Here is an 18,611-nt window from a genome sequence, read left to right as displayed (position 1 = left end):
GATATCGGCTGTCATTTGTCCTTGCCCATAATTACTCCCCACAAAATTTTCAAAAACGTTCCCATCCAACTTCCATGTTAAGTTAACCGGGCATATGTACACAGAGGAAAGATGAAAGGTTCCCTCTCAGGCCAATCAGTTGGCTTTGCAGCCTTTCAATTGTCCCGAGACGACAACTAAATCCCCACATGCGAGCATTAAAGGACGGCTGCAAGCTGAAATGTATAATTTGTGCTTTATTGGGCAAACAAAACAACCAAAATATATAAACATGCATCGTTTTCAAAGAAACAAGGTTACAGTGGCATGGTGGGGCATCCAAATCTGAGGTAGAAAGGGGGCGGGGACAATCTCTTGCAGAAATATAAGAAGAGCAAAAATGAAGTTAGTACCGACCGCTAAGACAGATGTTTATACCTCAAAATGACCCATCAATAACAATAAAACACACCCATCAATACTGTCAAACTCAGTAAACAGAAGAAAATCAAAATGCATGTCTGTCATTAGATTTAATTTGTTTTTGTTTCCGTTTTTACTCTCAACCTTCATATGTAAATCTTCACAAGGCCATCACTGCTGCAGCTGATTAAAAATAATAAATCTATGTGCAATTTTCAGGGGAAAGTGTCAATTAAAATACCTCTCTGAGTTTTCAAATATAGCCTTGGCAGTTGTTTTCTTTTTAAATTTATATACAAGTTCCAGGATTATCAAGAAGTTTTGTACTTGTTTGATTGCTTCTGATTAATCTGTTGCTAACAGCTACATACAAAATATATCACTCAGTTTTTAGTTAGTATATATTTGTACATTTGTAATTTAAATACATAAACATTCTTAAAAACTTTAAGGGCTCCTTAAGCATCATCTTTGTCTGTTCCCCTCACATCTAACTGTTAATATGACTTACTTCCTCTGGACATTGTAAACAGTTGCCACCCCAGAATCAAAACTTTTACACGATCAGCACGAGTCACATGTTGGAGTTACGGAATTATTCGACTTCCGGCTTCTTTGTGAACCATTTTCTGGTCAAGCCAACAGCGGATGTAGCTGAAGACAACAGGGCCTCTACTGCTATCAAAGTGTGAACCTGATTGAGGAGTACTTTAATTCAGGAGCGTTCCATAAAGCTGAGCCTTGGTCAGACTGTCCTTCCTGGAAAGTCCAAGGGAGCCAAATTTTTGGTTGTAAGGAGGAGGAGGAGGCGGCGCCGGTGGCGGCGACTGGCTTGGCTGTGCAGGAAGGCTGTGCATCTCCACCTGGTAGTGCTGCAGCTCGGCGGCCATCTCCAGGGACCTCTGGTTGAGAGACTCGGTGGAGCTGTTGGGGCTGGGGTCCACGTAATCTGCACTCTGGCCTCCGGCCGCCACGTTCCCTTCCCTGTCTTTGGAGCTCCCTGAGTGGTAGAGGCTGTGCTCGGACTCCTGGCTGTCCTCCGCTCGGAACAGGTGGGCCTGGCTGTGAGCCTGCCGGAGCCCTGGGCTGCACTCGGGGCTCGGGCTGGCGGCCACCCACGCCGGGTCCATGACATCCACCCCCTGGTGGTAGAAGTCGGCGCCTTCCTGGAAGCTGCTGTAAAGTGGCCCGAGTCGTATCTTAGCGGGACGCACGGAGAAATGCTGCTCTGAGAAGCTGTAAGGGGAGGCCCGGCCGGGGCTGCGGTAGCTGTGGGCGCTCAAGTCCTCCACACTGAGTTGCCTCCACCGACCGATCAGCTCCTCCTCCTCAGGGGCTAGCGTGCTGCCTCGACGGCTGTCCTCGTAGGCAACACTCGGGGAGGAGGACGGGGGGAGCGGCTCGTAGGGCTCACTGAAGCAGGAGGACATGGTGCGGCTATAGACAGGCGAGCTGCCGTTCTGGTGGTGGCTCAGCTCCGCCTGTTGGAAGGGATGAGTGTTGGCAAAGACTCCGGGACTGTCTCCGTCCCAGGATGAGTCACTCTTCCTCTCATAGTCCCCGGCATCTCTCCAGTCCATGTAGAGGGAGTGATGGCGAGGGGAGGAGGCCGCACTGCTGGGAGGGCCGTTACCTTTGTCCTCAGATCCCCCCCCGCTGAAGCTGGAGTAAGAGCTGGACCCGCCCCCCAGCGCAGCGGGGAACTTCGTAAAATGCTCCTGGGAGAATCCAGCGCGCAGCCCCACCGAGCCTTCCTCTGGGGTGCTGTCGGTTGAATTCTGGGGCCCATAAAGCAGCTTCCTCTCTCCGTGGACGTCCATGCTGGGCCTCCGCTCGCGGTGGCGGTCCTCCGGACAGTACAGAGCCGTGTCACTACTGTACAGGTCAGATTTGTAGGCAGCTCGCAGCCCCAGGCGCTCTCCGGGGCCCAGGCTTTCCAAAATGAAAGCATGTTCCTGGATTTGGGGGCTGGGGGAGCGGGAGGCCTGGCTGCTGCTGCCCGCCTCATCTGGTTTCTCAAGCACTTTGGCAATCAGAGAGGCTGGGACGGAGTCAGAGTAGGTGTGGCAGAGAGGAGAGTCCTCCAGGTGCAGGGTCAGTCGCTCCTGAAAATCTGCGGGCAGCTGCAAGTGTCAGACAAAAAGAGAAGGCAGGAAAAAATGTGTGTGAAGAAACGTGTTGTACCAACAGATGGAGAGCTTTTTTTTAAAAATTCCAGGCACCTTCTATTTATCAGTGTGAAATGTATTTTGAACACTTCACTGAAAAATAAAACACTGCCTTTAGTCTCTATCTGTGTAATTAGAAGCTTTATAAAAGTGTTTCCATTAAATACTACTTCAGACTGTTCATTGTTTAGTACAAATACTGTAGTTTGACATAAAAAAAAACCAACTTGTATCAACCTCCTTCACCACTCGGCACCACTTTCAACAATTTGCATAAATTCGTTTTCGTTTGTGTGCATATATATATATAAAAGCTACTTTCCCTGTAGTTAAAATCATCTCTAGATATTCACAGGACACATTTAACAACAGTTTTCCTCCACACAGGTTTTTTTTTAGAATTTCATTTGTGTCAAACGGCTGCAACACATTTTCTCCATCAGAAAGTCAAGATTATATTTGTACATAGTTGAGCTCTCTTCTGACCTGGAATTTGGAGTCAATGACCATAAACAAAGTCACACAAAGAATTTCTGACAGGCGAACATCATTGTTGTCTCACAAAATAAGACGCACAGTTTTGGTTTGTTGACCTTCGAGTTCAGGTTGTTTTTGCGTCGATTCCACTGTTTGGTAGTTCCTTCCTCATTCTTGCCCTGTCAGTGTATTAAAGTGTTTTCCGGAAAAAAACACAAAATCTAAAATTCCTTCTTGCATGGCAGCGTTCCTGTTGGTGTGTTCATACATGAATGATGAATGTCCATTTATCAAACCTGTTGCAACAGGGTTTTTTTTTAATTCCTCTGCACTGCAGAATGTCAATTAGTAACACAGGTTATTTTAGGTGAATATGACACCGTAGTGTAGACTTAACTGCTTTTGCCATTATTGCACTCACAACTATTTTAGAAGAACTTCGGCATACGAGAGGAATATATGCGTTTGTGTAAACTGAATTCCCCCTTCGGATTAGAAAAAGGCTCGACTTTGAGCATTTCTCAATAAGAAAAAGCATCCCTCCACGATCTGTACCTCTCTCCATAGCAACAACAAGAAGTAAGCTAACTGCAGGCCCATCATCAACAGGAATCTATTTCTTTGTTCCTAATTGGCAATGAGAGGCAAGCTAATTATAACGTTTGTAGAAAGAGGAAAGACAAACACTACAGACAACATGAAAAGACACTTTATCATAACAGTTTCTCTACACCTTGGACCAAACTAAATACCACTTAATTACTGTCCAAACATTTTGCATTTGGGCTTGTTTCGAATAAGATCGCAATTAGTTTTTTTCATGGCTTGCAGAAATGGGAGCCTGATCATTTTATACCCTCTCTGCGCTTGTTTTGCAGCAAAACAAACGGCTGAAGCACTTCAGTAGGTGCTGAAGAGCCACTACACTCCTCAAAATGCTGCAGCACCATTCATCAATATGCTTTCGATTAGCTTCCACCCACAGGATCAGCATGCCGGCCGACATACACTGAGAGTGCATGTATAGCCTCTGACCCCCATTATGTTTGGCAGTGAGCCGACAGAACGCTTCTATTGCACTTTATGATAGATCCTATATGTATTTGTGTTCACTGTATACATGTAGGGGTGGTGTTTTTTTGTGAGCCTTATGCAATCCAATGCAGTTTGCATTGATATTTCCATTCAGCCATATGCGTAAAACGTGGCGAGGCGTTCTCTAACCCCGTGCTCATTTTAAAATCTACTCCTGTCACATGGGCATGGCACCAGGCCCACGGCTGATGCAGCAGGAAAAGTGACACCAAGCTGGCCAAGTGTTAAAACACTCATCAATAACCACATGCATTCCTTTCACAGGCAACAGCAGGATGCTGTGATGCGGCTTCAGAGCACGCCGCATTTACATTTTGCCAACACACTGTAGTTTCACCTCTTTTTACTGTCAGCTGTCCTTCACGTTCGCTCACAATGTGCTTTCAAGAGGTTTTCATGTTGCTTTGTTCCCAATCACTGTCAAATAATTACACGATTACCAAACCTGGTGCAGTAAGATTACACTCCGGTTTAACTGCAAAGTGAATGACAGGAGCCGAAAGACTGGTTCACTTCTTATATTCCTGACTCATATTTACAGGAGTGGTACTGCTGCTTTTCATAATCAAGCAGAGATCCGATGCGTTTCCTGCCAATTCCATCTGAACAACAACACCAAAAGGCCATTCAAGCTGCTAGAATTTGAATCTCTCTTGTTTCATGCAGTATCGCACACAAAACATCACAGCACCTTCGTTTGGGTAAAAGCTGTTATTAAAAAACACACAACAGGCCCAACGTGCAGGATTTAAATTGAGATATTTGCAGAAATAGAACAAATTATTAATTGTAAGTTTTTCAATACGACTGTTCTTCTGTCAACTTTTTGAAAGCACAACTCCTTCCTCTTTCTCTTCTTCAAGGATATTTGGGCTAAGAAAAATAAAATAAAAAAATATTCCAGCCTTATTTTTTTCATCTCTGTCCTTCCTGCAGTGACCTACAGCACTCGTTGCTCCATCCTGGCTTGTCTCTTATCTTTCCTGAGTTTCAAAGGGCAGGATGACCTTCCCTCTTACAGTCGAGACAGCAAAATCTCCACCCATTTCATGCCTTGTGCTGAAAAGAAACAGCTGAGAGCAGCAACAGAACTACCTCAGTCATGCATCGCCCTCTCCACAGTTATCTCGGCAAACATTTCCACTTTTACGCATCATCACCACATTGTTTCTCTCATGAATATCTTTTGTGGTTCACATCAGAACAACGCAAGAAAATCTTGAAGATCTTAAGGTTTCACGCTCAAATGAGAGTGATTTTTGTAAAGAAATGGTTTAAAATATATGGTTTGTGTTTATTCCACTACACTTTGTAACTTTGTATTAATGAGTATTATATAAATGAGTTTGTTAATCAGGGTGTGATTTACTAAGCATGGGAGATAATCCTCTTCTGGCCTCCATATCGCTTCTTCTTCTGTAGGGGGGATAAATTCTATGTCTCCACCAGCAGAATGCACAAAACACATCCAATAATAAATATATGAGTCAAGCAGAAGTATCACCTCTCATATGTTTAAAGCTTGAAGCTTGAATACCTCCAAAGGCAAATACTGTTTGCCTCACACCAAGCCGTACATTTGAAAAGGCCCCATACTGTCGGGGGGTAGTTAAACTAAATGTAAGGTAAAATCTATAATGGCTCTCGGCAACCCACACAACATTTACTATGTTCTTAGATTTTTGTTTGTCAAAATTGCATTATTCTCTTGATGGGATACGTTTTTACAAAAACAGAAAGCTGTAAACTTTTGTGTTTCAGGTGAATTTATATTATTATCATACTCTATTTATTGATCTTTAATCCCCCACCTGCCATCATCACCAAAATATCAATGACGTTAATGGAATAGCTATTAATTAAGACCAAGGGCGCATGTGGCTCCTCTGTAGTGGCTCCTTGAAAAATAAAGATTGAATCCATTTGTGCTGCACAGCTCTTCCAAAGAGTCTTATCCTGCAGTCTGAGATGAAAGAAGGTTTTGATAAAATAGAAACCACATCCAAACACGTCACCTGCCCAACCGTCTTCTACTGCAGGTACCTGTATTTAATATGAAAACTCTCAAGATGTAGACAGAATTGATTGCTTTCACTGCCAACAATACTGTAGGTTTTTAATCCCATGAATACAACCTCAACACACTTTTGAAAAATGTAACAAAACTGTATTGGCAAACTGATTTGCTCTGTTGTTTTAGGCTTGGCAAATAAAGAAGTTTTGCAGCGCCGGACAAATTTTATTAGGTGGAAGGTTGCAGAGCCCCGTACCACGGACACCTTGCTGAAAGAATAAACTGGAGGACCTATATAAACAGCTTTTAGAAAGGTTGGAGAGCATTGAATCCATGTGGAAATGAAGATGTCAGCTTGTGAGAGTGAGTGCGGGTCTCACCTCAGAGAGCTGGGCCCTGTAAAGAGATTTGTTGCACTGCAGAAGCTGAGCAGCCAGGTTACAGTCCTTCCTGTACACGTCCTGTTGGGGCACAAGGCCACAATCAAAAGACACAGCAGACAACTATTGTGGAAAAGAATATGGTGCTGAATACTTTCTGGTTTCTTTTCAGACAGTATTCTTGTGTTTCTCTTTAATTTCGCCCAAAACGCACTGCGCCTCATCAGGAATGCAACAGTGAATCTGACAGCTAACGCTTGCAAATATCATCTGTCCATCAACGGGATTGCTCTTTGTGATTCTGCTTTTTGCTGTTTTACTGAGCACAACAAAAGTGTCTTCGGCTGCTGATGTTTGATCACTGCTGCTGTGAACAACAGAAATAATCACAAAGAAAGATCTTGAGCCAAAAGGCTGAATTCTGTTTGATGCAAACACATTAATAAGTCAGTCTTTTTAAATATCCTTGCTGTAGTAATTCATTTTTAGATATTTATATATAAACAAGTCTGCATGGTGTGCGTGCCTGAGTGGTGGGACAGATTTTTGTAGAAATTACATAAATGTCTTGTGTTAGGATTACATATATACCGTTACTAACCATTCTTATTAACAACAATAACTTGCCTATTTTATGGTCAACGTCCACATAGCACTCTTTTTCTTCTGACTACCTTTTTAGAAATCCTTCCCAGCATTGAGAATCACCTTTTTTGAGAAACAGTATGGCATCGAACACTTTTTTTCCCTTTTCAAGTCCTTTTTTTTTAACCAATCGTATGGTGGGATCAGGTTTGGCCTCGCGGTAACCCAAAAGAACCTGTTCTCATTCTGTCAGTCCAGGTTGAGCTTTGACTTGTGACAGAATTCATTACAATGACAGCAGGACAAACAAAGACAGATAAGCCCACTTTCTGGAGCAGAGTTGTTGCTTCGAGTTAGTGTTTTCCTCAGTGTTACTCAAGGTTTTTATTAGCTGTGTCACCAACCTTATGTTGGTAGTAAACTACTGAGCTGTCATAGTCACCAAAGGCACATGTTTTTTTCCGTCGGACTGCGATGACACTTTTCTGCCTGCAAGTTATTGTTGACAAGCATTTAGCACTCATTTATACCTGCTGTCATAATGTAGGGGGCTGTTGTGGGAGTGACAGTAACACAGTAAAGCAACAGTAGAGTCGAGAGCCACTTGCGAGCCCTTAAAGATCACAAAGCTGTATTTCTTGAGCTCAAACTGAGGGAGAGTGGTACCATTCAAAAAGTCAGTATACAGCTTTACTATGTAGCACTGGAACAGACATGATCCTTTTCAGTGATCACAGTAAATATGAATGTACGCTAATGGTGAAAGGAAACACCACCGTGAACTGCATGATCATCACTTACATTATCCTCTTGCAGCTTCTCAATGGTGAGCTTTGCCTCCATCAGCCGGTTGTTGAGCACGATGATCTCTCTGCTCAGAGCGCGCTTTTCATCATCGTGGTGCTGCGACTGACGGAAACCAAAGAGTTTTAAAGATTACAAGAGTGCCTTCAGTTTAAACTACATTCTAGTTCGACTATGAACAAGTTAGAAGGTTTGTGTTTGATGACATTGTTTTCATTTTTCCATCCTGTATTTTCAAGAGAAATGTAGAGTGGATGGGAACAATATACTCTGGTGTAACTATCTTCTTCTAACTGTTGCAGAGGACGGTGCAAAGTATTTCCCCTTCATAAGCTACTTTGCAAGCACATCCTGTGAGAATACATAAATAAATGCCTTTTAAAATCTAACTAAAGTGCCAGTATTGATGAAACTTATCAGATTAACTCTATAAAATGTACAAGCTGGAATTTGGAGAAAATGTGATGGGCTGCAGCTTTTACTATGAATACTTTAAATAAAACACTTGAACCTGTTAGTAAAGCTTCTTTTACAATTGTAAAATGCCTTCATTACATTTATATTCAATTGAACTTAAAAATGCAGGTCACAACAACATAAATATCAGGTTTTCTCATTTCTTATTCCCAGTATATGATATCATGATTTCTTCCCAGGTACAAAGTTTAAGTGCCATATCCAATACACGGATTTGAAAATTCCACACACCTATCGCAGTGTTTCTGCGACGGTCATCTTACCAACAGGAAAGTAAAAAAACAGATAATACTAGAAACAGTCACAAGGCAGAGGAAGGGTTAAGAGATTCGAGTTCCTCAAGGCTGATTTTCTTTCATCATCCATACTTGTCGATGTAACAGAGTTTGGCCTGAGGTTTTTTGGATGTATAGCAGCTGTGCGCAAAATGTTTCACCCCTGGAAGCACACTCAAACCACATCCCTGCGCTCATCTATCATGTAATTACATTCTGTGTGGTTGTGCAGGGTCGAAGGGGTCAGCCGGGTGTGTGGCAGGTTTTGGAGTAAACAAGCTCTTACGATTACAGAGACTTACTCAGCTCCTCTCTCACCCCTGAGGAAGGCTTACGTGAGACGAATCAATAACGTCTGATGAGAACACTTCACAAGAAAAAGAAAAAAAAAAAAAGTGTTGGCCTTTATTTTGAAAATGACCAATTTTCTTTACACAAAAGCTTTGCGTGACCTTCAGCTCCTTATTATCCATCCCCAGTATCTCGCATTGTAATCACAGTGGCGGTGGCGGCGGTGATGATTATTATCTTGCGCTGTAACAAACCCATCCGATGAGCGTTTTTCAGCTGTCTCTTCAGAGCAGAGACACCTGATGGTCGTGGAGTGTTCCCAGGCAGACTAGTTAATTGTATCTTTCCTCTGGCAAAAGCAATGTCTGACAAATGAAGTGAGGTGCGGTGCACTGAGGAACAATGAGCTTGCTATCACTCTGCCATTGGAAGGAGGACAGCCAATTGTAATAAGCAGTAATTAGCGTCAGTGGAACCAACAGCAGAGCATTCATATTCAAACTGGCTCTCTTAGCGTTCTGTACCGTCTCTAAACCCCGTGACATGCCGGTTTAATTAGTATCTGCAGGTACTGTGAGCATGAAGAACGTGCATGTACAGACTGTACAACACAGGCTTTAACACTATTTGAGACACTCACGTTTCTGTGGATCTTCTCCTCCAGGTCCTGGTTGATCCTCTGCAGCGCCGAGTAGCCGCTTTGTATTCTAAATGACACGATAAACAACATCTCTCACTTAGAGACAATGGCTTGTACGTACAAATATACAGCTGCTGCTGCTGCTGGAGAGCTCGCCGAGCTGGAAATAGGCAAATCAGCACGCTCAGCAACCTAGTTTACTAAGAAGATGTGGTTTTATTTAATGGAGGAAAGCCTGCATGGAAGTGTCCAAGCCAACAGCAATATTTACTGACTACTTTGTCTTCCAGGTCAACAATACGTTGATCCGAACACACTCATATTTAGTGATGTGTGGTGAGGTTGGAGGCAGGTGAGGCATGTCATTTTTATACTCTCTAATAGAGTGAATCTATTGTTTTGTTGCACACTACACGCATAAGGAAGAAGAATATGAAATGCAGGTGAAGAAACAAACTTTCTTTTAATAATAAGATGTTGTCTCATCTTAGAGGTTTGAACCGTTCACTGAAAAAGTATCCAAGAGAGGCCACTGGATGCCTTTTTTTCTGGCAAAAATTTTAAATGAATGTACAATATCTCAATAATCTAAGTAATTAACTAACTAACTTCCCTCTAGCTCTGTTTCACTAAATTACAAGTAAAGCGAAAGGTAATAAATGCACAGTCCTTGTGCAAAATCTGAGATAATTTGAGAGAGGCAAAGCTTTTACATTTTTTTTTTTTTTAAATGACACATCAAGCTTGCACTTCTTCGAGTCTCTAAAAGGAGCTAAAATACAATCTGTGCACCACTGTAATATGCAAATTGTAAGAGTGGGCAGTGGACAAAAAAATCCTCTTGATTCCCACAGCTAAAATGAAATGACACAGTTATATAAATTGTTCAGATAAGAAACAGAAAAGACCCCAGGACTTGTAATAACCACTGGCTTTTACATTTACCCTGGAAATTACCCCGTCACTGGCTGGAGGAATGTAATCTGCATGGTTTAGTGTCAAAAGCACAGGAGTATAACTGTACTGACTGGCTCAAATTATTGTAATGACCTTGTAATGACTCAAAGATTTCCATCAGATTGTTTTGTGGCATAAGAGAACTGATCTGCTATGAATCATAACTTGTGTTTGATTTCATTTGACAAAATAAGTTAACATATTAGCACATTTGTCAGAAGTTCAACTTCTTAGGAACAAGCTTTAAAAAAAATCTCACTGAATAATCAAAGGAAATGAGGCACTCTCATCAAAGACGTGATCAAAAAGCTGATCAAAGTGAGCAAGGCAGGAAAACCATGATGATTAGAGACTGATATGAATCATAACTGTGAATGAAAAGCTGTATTCTTTCATTTTTGTCACACAAAGCCAGATTTAACTGATGAAGATACAAAGGATAGTATTGAACTAATTACACAAATATATACATATAGACAGATAATACACCAAGAAGGTACACGTTCATCAACACGAAAAAGTATTTGTGGGGACTATCTGATAATTCCTGCACCCCAGTTTAAATGTACTGGAGCTTGTTTGGGTTTTTATTTAATCTTCCTATTGCATTCATCTAATATTCAATCATAACGTGGCATACAAGATGGGGACCAGACAAACAATACCACCTTATCACTCAAAAGCAAAACCAGTGGGAAAGTTATGACTAACAAATGCACAGATGAAATCCCATCGAGTAATATTGGGTTCAGTTCCCACTTGGACAGTATTTCCATTGAAAAATGTAAACCTTCTCATCTCACAGTGACTTGTGAATGAATGCACCGGCAGTGGCTAACTTTTACTCTTCCAGCACATTAATGTGTCGAGTTAATGTCACAAACTATCAGCTGGTTACAAATCTTCCATGTGATTCCAATTTTCATTCAGTGTTCATGGTAGCATCTCTATCTTCCCATGTTACAGTCCTCGTCGCAATGTCTTTACTGGCACTGGCTGACTTGGCCGGGTGCACACATCAAACATGTCCCAACCCCTTCTGATCCAAAGCAACTTGGTTTCGGTTTACTCTGATCAAGGAAATTCTGCCAAAATGTATTAGGTTTCTTTTCATGTCCTCTGGCATAGCTTAATCTGGTATTTTTTGTAGTATTTCATGTCTTTTGGACTCTTTTCTGTGGCAGTTCACTTCCCAGTGTCTGAGCAGTGAAGACTCAGCTAGTCCTTGTGCCAAATCAGAGGTGCGTCTGTTTTCATCAGAAGATGTCAAAATTAGATTTTTACATGTGCAAGAAAACCATAATAAGACACTTTAGACAGTGTGGAGAGGACCCCGGAAATCCTATTGCTTTTACATGGAAGGTGGGAGTGTTGGAGACAACTGGTTCATATCTCACCCTTTATACTCGTTAGCAACTGCAAACAAAGCTCTTGTGCCTTCTTTAATTTTTATGTGGTTTTAACCTGCAACTTCGTTATTGATAACATTTTGGTAACTTTATAGAGACGTTTTCTTGTTTATTTTGTTATAAAAACCCATATTGTTATAAAAACCATTACGTTCATTCACTGACAGTGAAGAAAAGTTACTTTGGTTCACATTTTCTTCTTTTTGTTTGTTGCATTTTATAGTTGGAATTATTTAAAAAAAATCTGGATCTTATTTTTCAGAAAATGTGTAATTTCTCTTTAAATGACAGAATAAACAGCCCAAGTGAGTTAAACTACTTATAAATCATTTAATTTATTATTGTGACCTCAGTTTCATAAATAAAGATAAATCTTACACAGAGTGTGGAAGGGGAGTCGGCCCTCATTAGCAGCAGGAGCAGAATTAGATGTTTACCATGTTTTTTGGGCTAAGGGTCTCCTCCTGAAACTCCCTCCGTGTATTTCATCTTTCCTCAGTTTGAGGGTTTCTGCTCAGTGGACCAGAACTGCAGACTGGCTAAGTGTCGATGCCCTCGGGTGACTGTTGAATTTGGAAAGTTCAGTTCAGGACTTTGCAGCACAAAAGCAGTACTAAAAAGATTGGATTAAAAAGTTGAATGTCTAATCCCACTTGACTATTTGAAACTTTTTGCATGTGGTGGTTTGATCAAATTATGTGTCTCTCCTTGTTTCTGTTGCTGGTGTGATTAACAATGAGGATTTTCAGCTACAGATTTTGGAAAAATCCTCCAAAACCTGTTTCCCCCCCCAAAAAAGAGAGATATCTGCTTTTGTCTCATCTTTTAAAAGTCAATAAACATGAAGGAATGCTGTTTGTATTCCACCAAGACATAAAACTCTTTCTAAGATCCAGATAACGGTAAGCTACGCCTAAAAAAATGGAACAATACAGCGATCACCTGGAGAAATGAGGCTAATTTTAATCTGATGGCGATCAAGGCAGCTGAGACTTACAATAACCATCAATGACAGAATGAACATAACCAGAACTGTTGTTCAGCTGAAGGCACAGAAAGTCTCCAAAGAGCTCAACGTGCCTGAAACTGAGTTCAAAGCCAGTCTGTGCTGGAGTAGAAGACTCACGTGGCGTAAGAGCCTGTCTTTGTGGAGAGGAACAACTGTGGTCCAGCTAAACTGAGACTACACTGAGAAGCGGCTGTCTTTACAACCTCATGTCATCACTCTGAGGGAAAAACACCCAGACCCCCTGAATCAGAGAGGAAATGCATACTGGCCTGGGTACTGATTATATTTCACATTGTTGTATCCTACATTCATCTAAATATAGTAAAACCTTGGTTTTTCAACAAACAAGATTTTCACACTGGTAAATGGATCCTGAGTCCGTAGGCCAACATGTTGCTCGGCAACAGCCAGCAGCACCTCATCACCGTGCACATCAGTCGCTGCAGCCTGGAGTGAACCAATGCACACCGAACTGTACTGTACTCTGATTTGGTGATCTTTCTCAGTTTATGAAAGCCATTTCATATTGTTTCTGATATGAAAATTTGTTAAGATTAATTTTTGAATTATGCTTGTAAAAAAAGGTTTGACTACACTTCCTTCATTATGGCACAAAACACAATATCATGTGACAGGCTAGTATCTATTCTTGAGCTTTTAAAAACAAAACACTGTCAGCCGCATTCAGAGCTGGAGGTCCAGATATATGGAGTCAATTCTGGAGTAATTTTTCCAAATAAAATAAAATAAAATAAGTCCCGTGTTAGAAATGTGATTTTATGCATTCTTTCGTCGTTTTACCAAAAAAAAAAAAAGAAGACATGTCTGATTCCCGTTTGTGGCGATTCTGTGTGGGGCTTGCATTTTCTCCCGATATCCACTTAGATTTCTTCTGGCTTCATCCCACAAAGCAAAAACATGTTGTTGTTTTCAGTTAACAAGTGACTTCATACTGGTTGCAGGTATGAGCATGTATGATTGTTTACTTCACTGTGTAGGCCTGTGATGGACTATCAACCTGTCTCGGGTGTATGCTGTACAGAGGAAGGGAGGCTTAATAGGCAGAAGATGGATGGAAGGATGTGATTATGTGCTTATTTAGAAGACTGTGGTGGGATGACCTAACTCCTCATGAAACCAGACAAATGTACCTGTTGCTTTTGTCAGAACAGGAAACAATTAAATAGAGCAAAACATACAATTCTACTATCTGCAAACCCATAAGGGAAAACCTTGTGTCACAAAGAGTTGTAACCTTTACCTAGTGTGCACGAGACTGTTGGTTCCTACCTGCGCAGTTTATCCGTAAACTTGTCGAGCTCTTCTTGTGCTCGTCGCAGCTCCGTCTCCAGGTACTGCCGCGTGGAGTCAAACTCACTCTGCAGGAGCTCCAGCTTGTGAGTTGTGTAGGAGAGCCTCTTCCTTAAGTCCTCCTTCTGCTCCAGCAATGAGCTACACACACACACACACACACACACACACACACACACACACACACACACACACACACACACACACACACACACACACACACACACACACACACACACACACACACACACACACACACACACACACACACACACACACACACACACACACACACACACACACACACACACACACACGTGTTTTGGGTGGATGGGTAAGAAAACAAGCCTGCAACTTGGGTTTGTGGTTATCTAAATGGAGCTAAAATGGTCCACATATAGTTCAAATGCACCACTGAATGACCATGCAGCTGTGATGAGAACATCACAAGAAGGGACTAAAACACCACAACTTGTTTGTATGAAAAAGAAAGAAAAATGAAAAAAAGACATGGAACCAAAACACAGATTCCTAATTAAGCAGGGGGTAAGCAAGGATACAGAGCATTTTAAGCTCTGCAGCACTTCACAGAAACCCAATCACAAGTGAGATTGGTCCCGCTGAATAGAAAAATAGAGTGTAATCTGATGAACTATGAGCCAATGAACTTTAATGCATCATATGAATAGACCCTGAAGGCTTAGATTTACAGAACAGCGATATCCACCACATGTAATTCAGTGAGACAGCACAATGATGACTATTTTTTAGAGTATGTGCATTACCTAGGCTTCAATCTAATAAAAGGGCAAGTGTGAGTAGGGAAAGAGGAAATGTCTGTTGCCGTGATGGATCTGAATGTGCACGGCTGGGCTTAATGGACCTTGTATTGACGGACAGATGGAGGAAGGAGGGTAATGACTCTATCAGATAGCACAGAGTGGATGGAGATGCGGTCACGTTGCTCTTTTGTCTCTTTTTCTCTCTTCTAACAAGATCATAAATTGAGAGCATGTGATGGGGGGATGGTAGAGACGGGGAAGAAGAGATATTTTGGAAAAGATCCTTTTTGGTATTATTTTTTTCCAGGTCAGCAAGTAGAGGTATCACCCAGTTTCAATCTAATTAGTACAGATGATAATATTCCAGCAATTAGTGGGATGAGAAGTAGACCGGGTCAGTCCGTTTAAACAGAACCTGAGCTCAGTAGACTAAATATTTCAAGTCTGTTCTCTTCGCTGCTCTCTTTGGTTCAAATTTTAGTGTTCAACGTCTCTTTTTTGGTACTATAGTCGCAAAGACTGAAATAAATTATTTGGTAAATGCAGCAAACATGGGCACCAGAGTTATAAAGACAGCACACACAGAGGCAAAACCAAAATCCTCCGACTTGAACAATGTGATGTACCTCATTTTACCTGTATTCATTAATGCTGAAGTAGGTGTTGAGTACACACTGATAATAGCCCACCTTTGTGCCTCTGTGGTATAGATTCTGTAGCAACAATCACTCTTATTTAAGAATTGTTGGCAGATAATTAGCTTGTTAACTGGAATTTGAAACATGCAATTTTGGACAGTTTTCACTTTGAATTTTAGTATGCATCTACCTACATATATTGCATGTCACTTCAGGAACTCTAATCTAAAATAATATAACTTTACTAAGTTTAACAAAGGCACAAAAACCAAGTGTTGGAATTCTCAGTACCAAAGCCGTGCACATAGGATTTCTGCTCAGCTTATTGAAAGCAGCAGTTATAATCATAACTGTTTTTAAGTCATTCAGTAAGCTTTGATCCAAGCAGTTAATTACAGCTGAGCAGTCGACACTGAGCCCCTGCAAACATTTTACACCCAACATGTTTTGACATGTCTCAGAAAGGAAATCCCAGGTTTAACTAATAGATATAAAAACAAAAGTGATGGTCAAATCATATTTAGCTGCTTTGGCGACTCTGCCAGGTAAAACTGTTTTCACTTTTTCAGTACAGTCCAAATCTTTAGGAGAAACAGTTGCTTGGAGCAAAGTGACGGCAGCTTTTTTGAGCTGAGCAAACAGTGGAAACTGTTTAAAGACATAATATATATAAGATATTCAGGGTAGTAGAGACAAATTCCAAACGTGCACATTACTGTTATCAAGCAGGATTTAACTTTCCTTTTATGAGTATTTCCTTTCCCCCAAATGTGTAATTTTACTTATGAGTCTGAGTGAATGCCTGCTGCTCACAATGCAATAAAACACTCAAACAGTAAAGAACTGGTACTTCATTTCATTCAAATTCAGCTGCATCAGACCCAAAGCAGAATACACATTCAGTCTTTCTTTAAATATTTCTGCAATGACTACTTATACTTTTAGCATTGATATTAGAATTATGCCTTAAGATAAGCTGACGGAAATGCTTGTTGTTTATTAGCTCTCTGATCCACTGCCTCCTCACTTTTAGTTGCTTCTGAAAGCAAAGCAAAAACAGGGCGATAATACTGATATTTTTAACTCACATTTCAAACTCATCTCTTTACTCCAGCGTATACGTTGCATTTTCTAACCAATAATCGGATAAATGAATGTCTCACGTAATCCTATCTGACTGAAGTAAAAAATGTAATTTCACATTTTTAATCATTTTAAGTATACGTTTTACACATACAGGAATTTTTATGTCTGTATATATTCATGTCCGGCGTTCTGTGTGGAGTTTGCATGTTTTCTCTGGTTGTGTGGATTTTCTCTGGTTGCCACCTTTTAAACGCATTGCTTATATTGTCTATGTGTATATACTTGTATATCGACAGGTGTGTATGTTTGCAATTCTTTTCCCTCTTATTTGTTTTTGTCAATCATTGAATCATTTTCATTTGTGAAGCACTTTGGCTGCCCTTCATTTTCTCAAAAGTGGTATATAAAGGTTGGGTTAGATGGTTTTAGATGGATTCTTTGTAATTGTACTCATTATTGGGTAAAATTCCAGCACTGTAACAGTTGTTGCATAGTTGAAAACTTTCAGCTGTCGATATATCAAGCAGTAAACAAGATTGTGATTTTGAAGCTGCAAACAAACTGTGTAAAATAATACATGTATAAGAGAAGTACATCAACAATAAAGGCCATTTTAAGCCGTGGTATCATTCTTAAGTATTGCAGCTTCGAAGAAAATTATACCTTCTGTACTCAGTACTTTTGCACCTCTATGTGCAGTTTCTATTTAGTCATCTACAAATGAAGCACTATAACAGGTTCCATGGTATGTGTGGAGAAGCTTCTGAGTACAAGTTCGATGGGAATTGCCACATTCAAACACAATCTGGAATAGTTTACTTTTATATGGAAATCTGAAAACCACAACTCTGTCAGTAAGTGAGAAATACCTGCCTACAGAGTAATCCAATGAGAGTCTCAACTGACTGGATGGCATTTGAGCGCTGCATTATCCTGCAGCCCCCACCTCCTCACCTCCTGCTTCTGTGCGACTGGCAGGCATTAGCTGGGGAATACAGGTGTTTGCTGTTTGGTGGAAGATGACTTTACGTGAAGTAGCTCCAGGGATGAAAAATCTCCCATTAGTGCCCTGCTCTGTGAGCAGAGGCTGAGTCAGACGTAATGAGTGTTTTTATTCCGGTGAGATGAGATGACGAGGCAGCATGACTTCTGGGCTTTAAAGAGGTGGGATGACGCTGCTTTAGCACCACTGGATGGCGAGAGGAGACACCTCGTGGGCGGATGAACGGACAAACAGATAGAAATGAGGACGGACGGAAAGATGTTGTCTGAGAGTTTCGCTCTTACCTCTTTTTCGGATGTTTGCCACCATTTCGAGAGACTTTTAAGGCGGTTTTGCCAATGTATATCTTTTTCATGGTTTGTCTGTGTTCCTTCCCTCTCATGTGTTTATAGGGCTCGACCACAAGGAGCTGGCATGTATATTAGTTTCCCCAAAGGAGGCCAGTTTAAGTCTGGCCTGCAGATTTACTGAGTGCTCTATCTGTGTTGACCCTGTCAAACAAAGCAAACAGACAGGTTGGCAACTATTAGTAACTAATCTTCAAGCAGGGTTGCCGTCTAAAGGACATCCGAAATTAAAAACATTGGTTGGATGATGCCAATATTTTGCAATCACAGTCATCTTAATGGCACATATCTCAAGAGTTTTTGTCCTTGGCAGGAAAAGAAAAGATTAAACAACATTAATCTCTGAGCTAAATTCAGAATAACAGACCACTGTGAAAGCTAATGTCTCCCAAAAGGTTGTAAATCCCGCTCTGTGAAGCAGGTATGCAAGCTTCTGTAAATAACTTTCTTTTTTTTTGTTG

General features: G+C 41.1%; 1 protein-coding gene across 1 annotated transcript; it reads right to left on the bottom strand.

Annotated features, from left to right (window-relative positions):
• Nucleotides 1-217: 217 nt before the first annotated feature.
• LOC308126791 (brain-enriched guanylate kinase-associated protein) lies at nucleotides 218-18,294 on the bottom strand. The gene is made up of 6 exons (XM_080491415.1): nucleotides 18,088-18,294; nucleotides 14,274-14,435; nucleotides 9,609-9,675; nucleotides 7,923-8,030; nucleotides 6,537-6,617; nucleotides 218-2,525 (listed from the first exon to the last, which is right to left on the bottom strand). The coding sequence occupies exons 1-6, from the start codon at nucleotides 18,183-18,185 to the stop codon at nucleotides 1,113-1,115; spliced, it is 1,929 nt and encodes a 642-aa protein (XP_080347541.1). The 5' UTR covers nucleotides 18,186-18,294; the 3' UTR covers nucleotides 218-1,112.
• Nucleotides 18,295-18,611: the final 317 nt, after the last annotated feature.

This window comes from Lipophrys pholis (genome assembly GCF_963383615.2).
Source record: "Lipophrys pholis genome assembly, chromosome: 21".
Classification (NCBI taxonomy): Eukaryota; Metazoa; Chordata; class Actinopteri; order Blenniiformes; family Blenniidae; genus Lipophrys; species Lipophrys pholis.
Note: the sequence above shows the minus strand (reverse complement) of the source record. Positions and strands in the feature narration are given on the sequence as shown.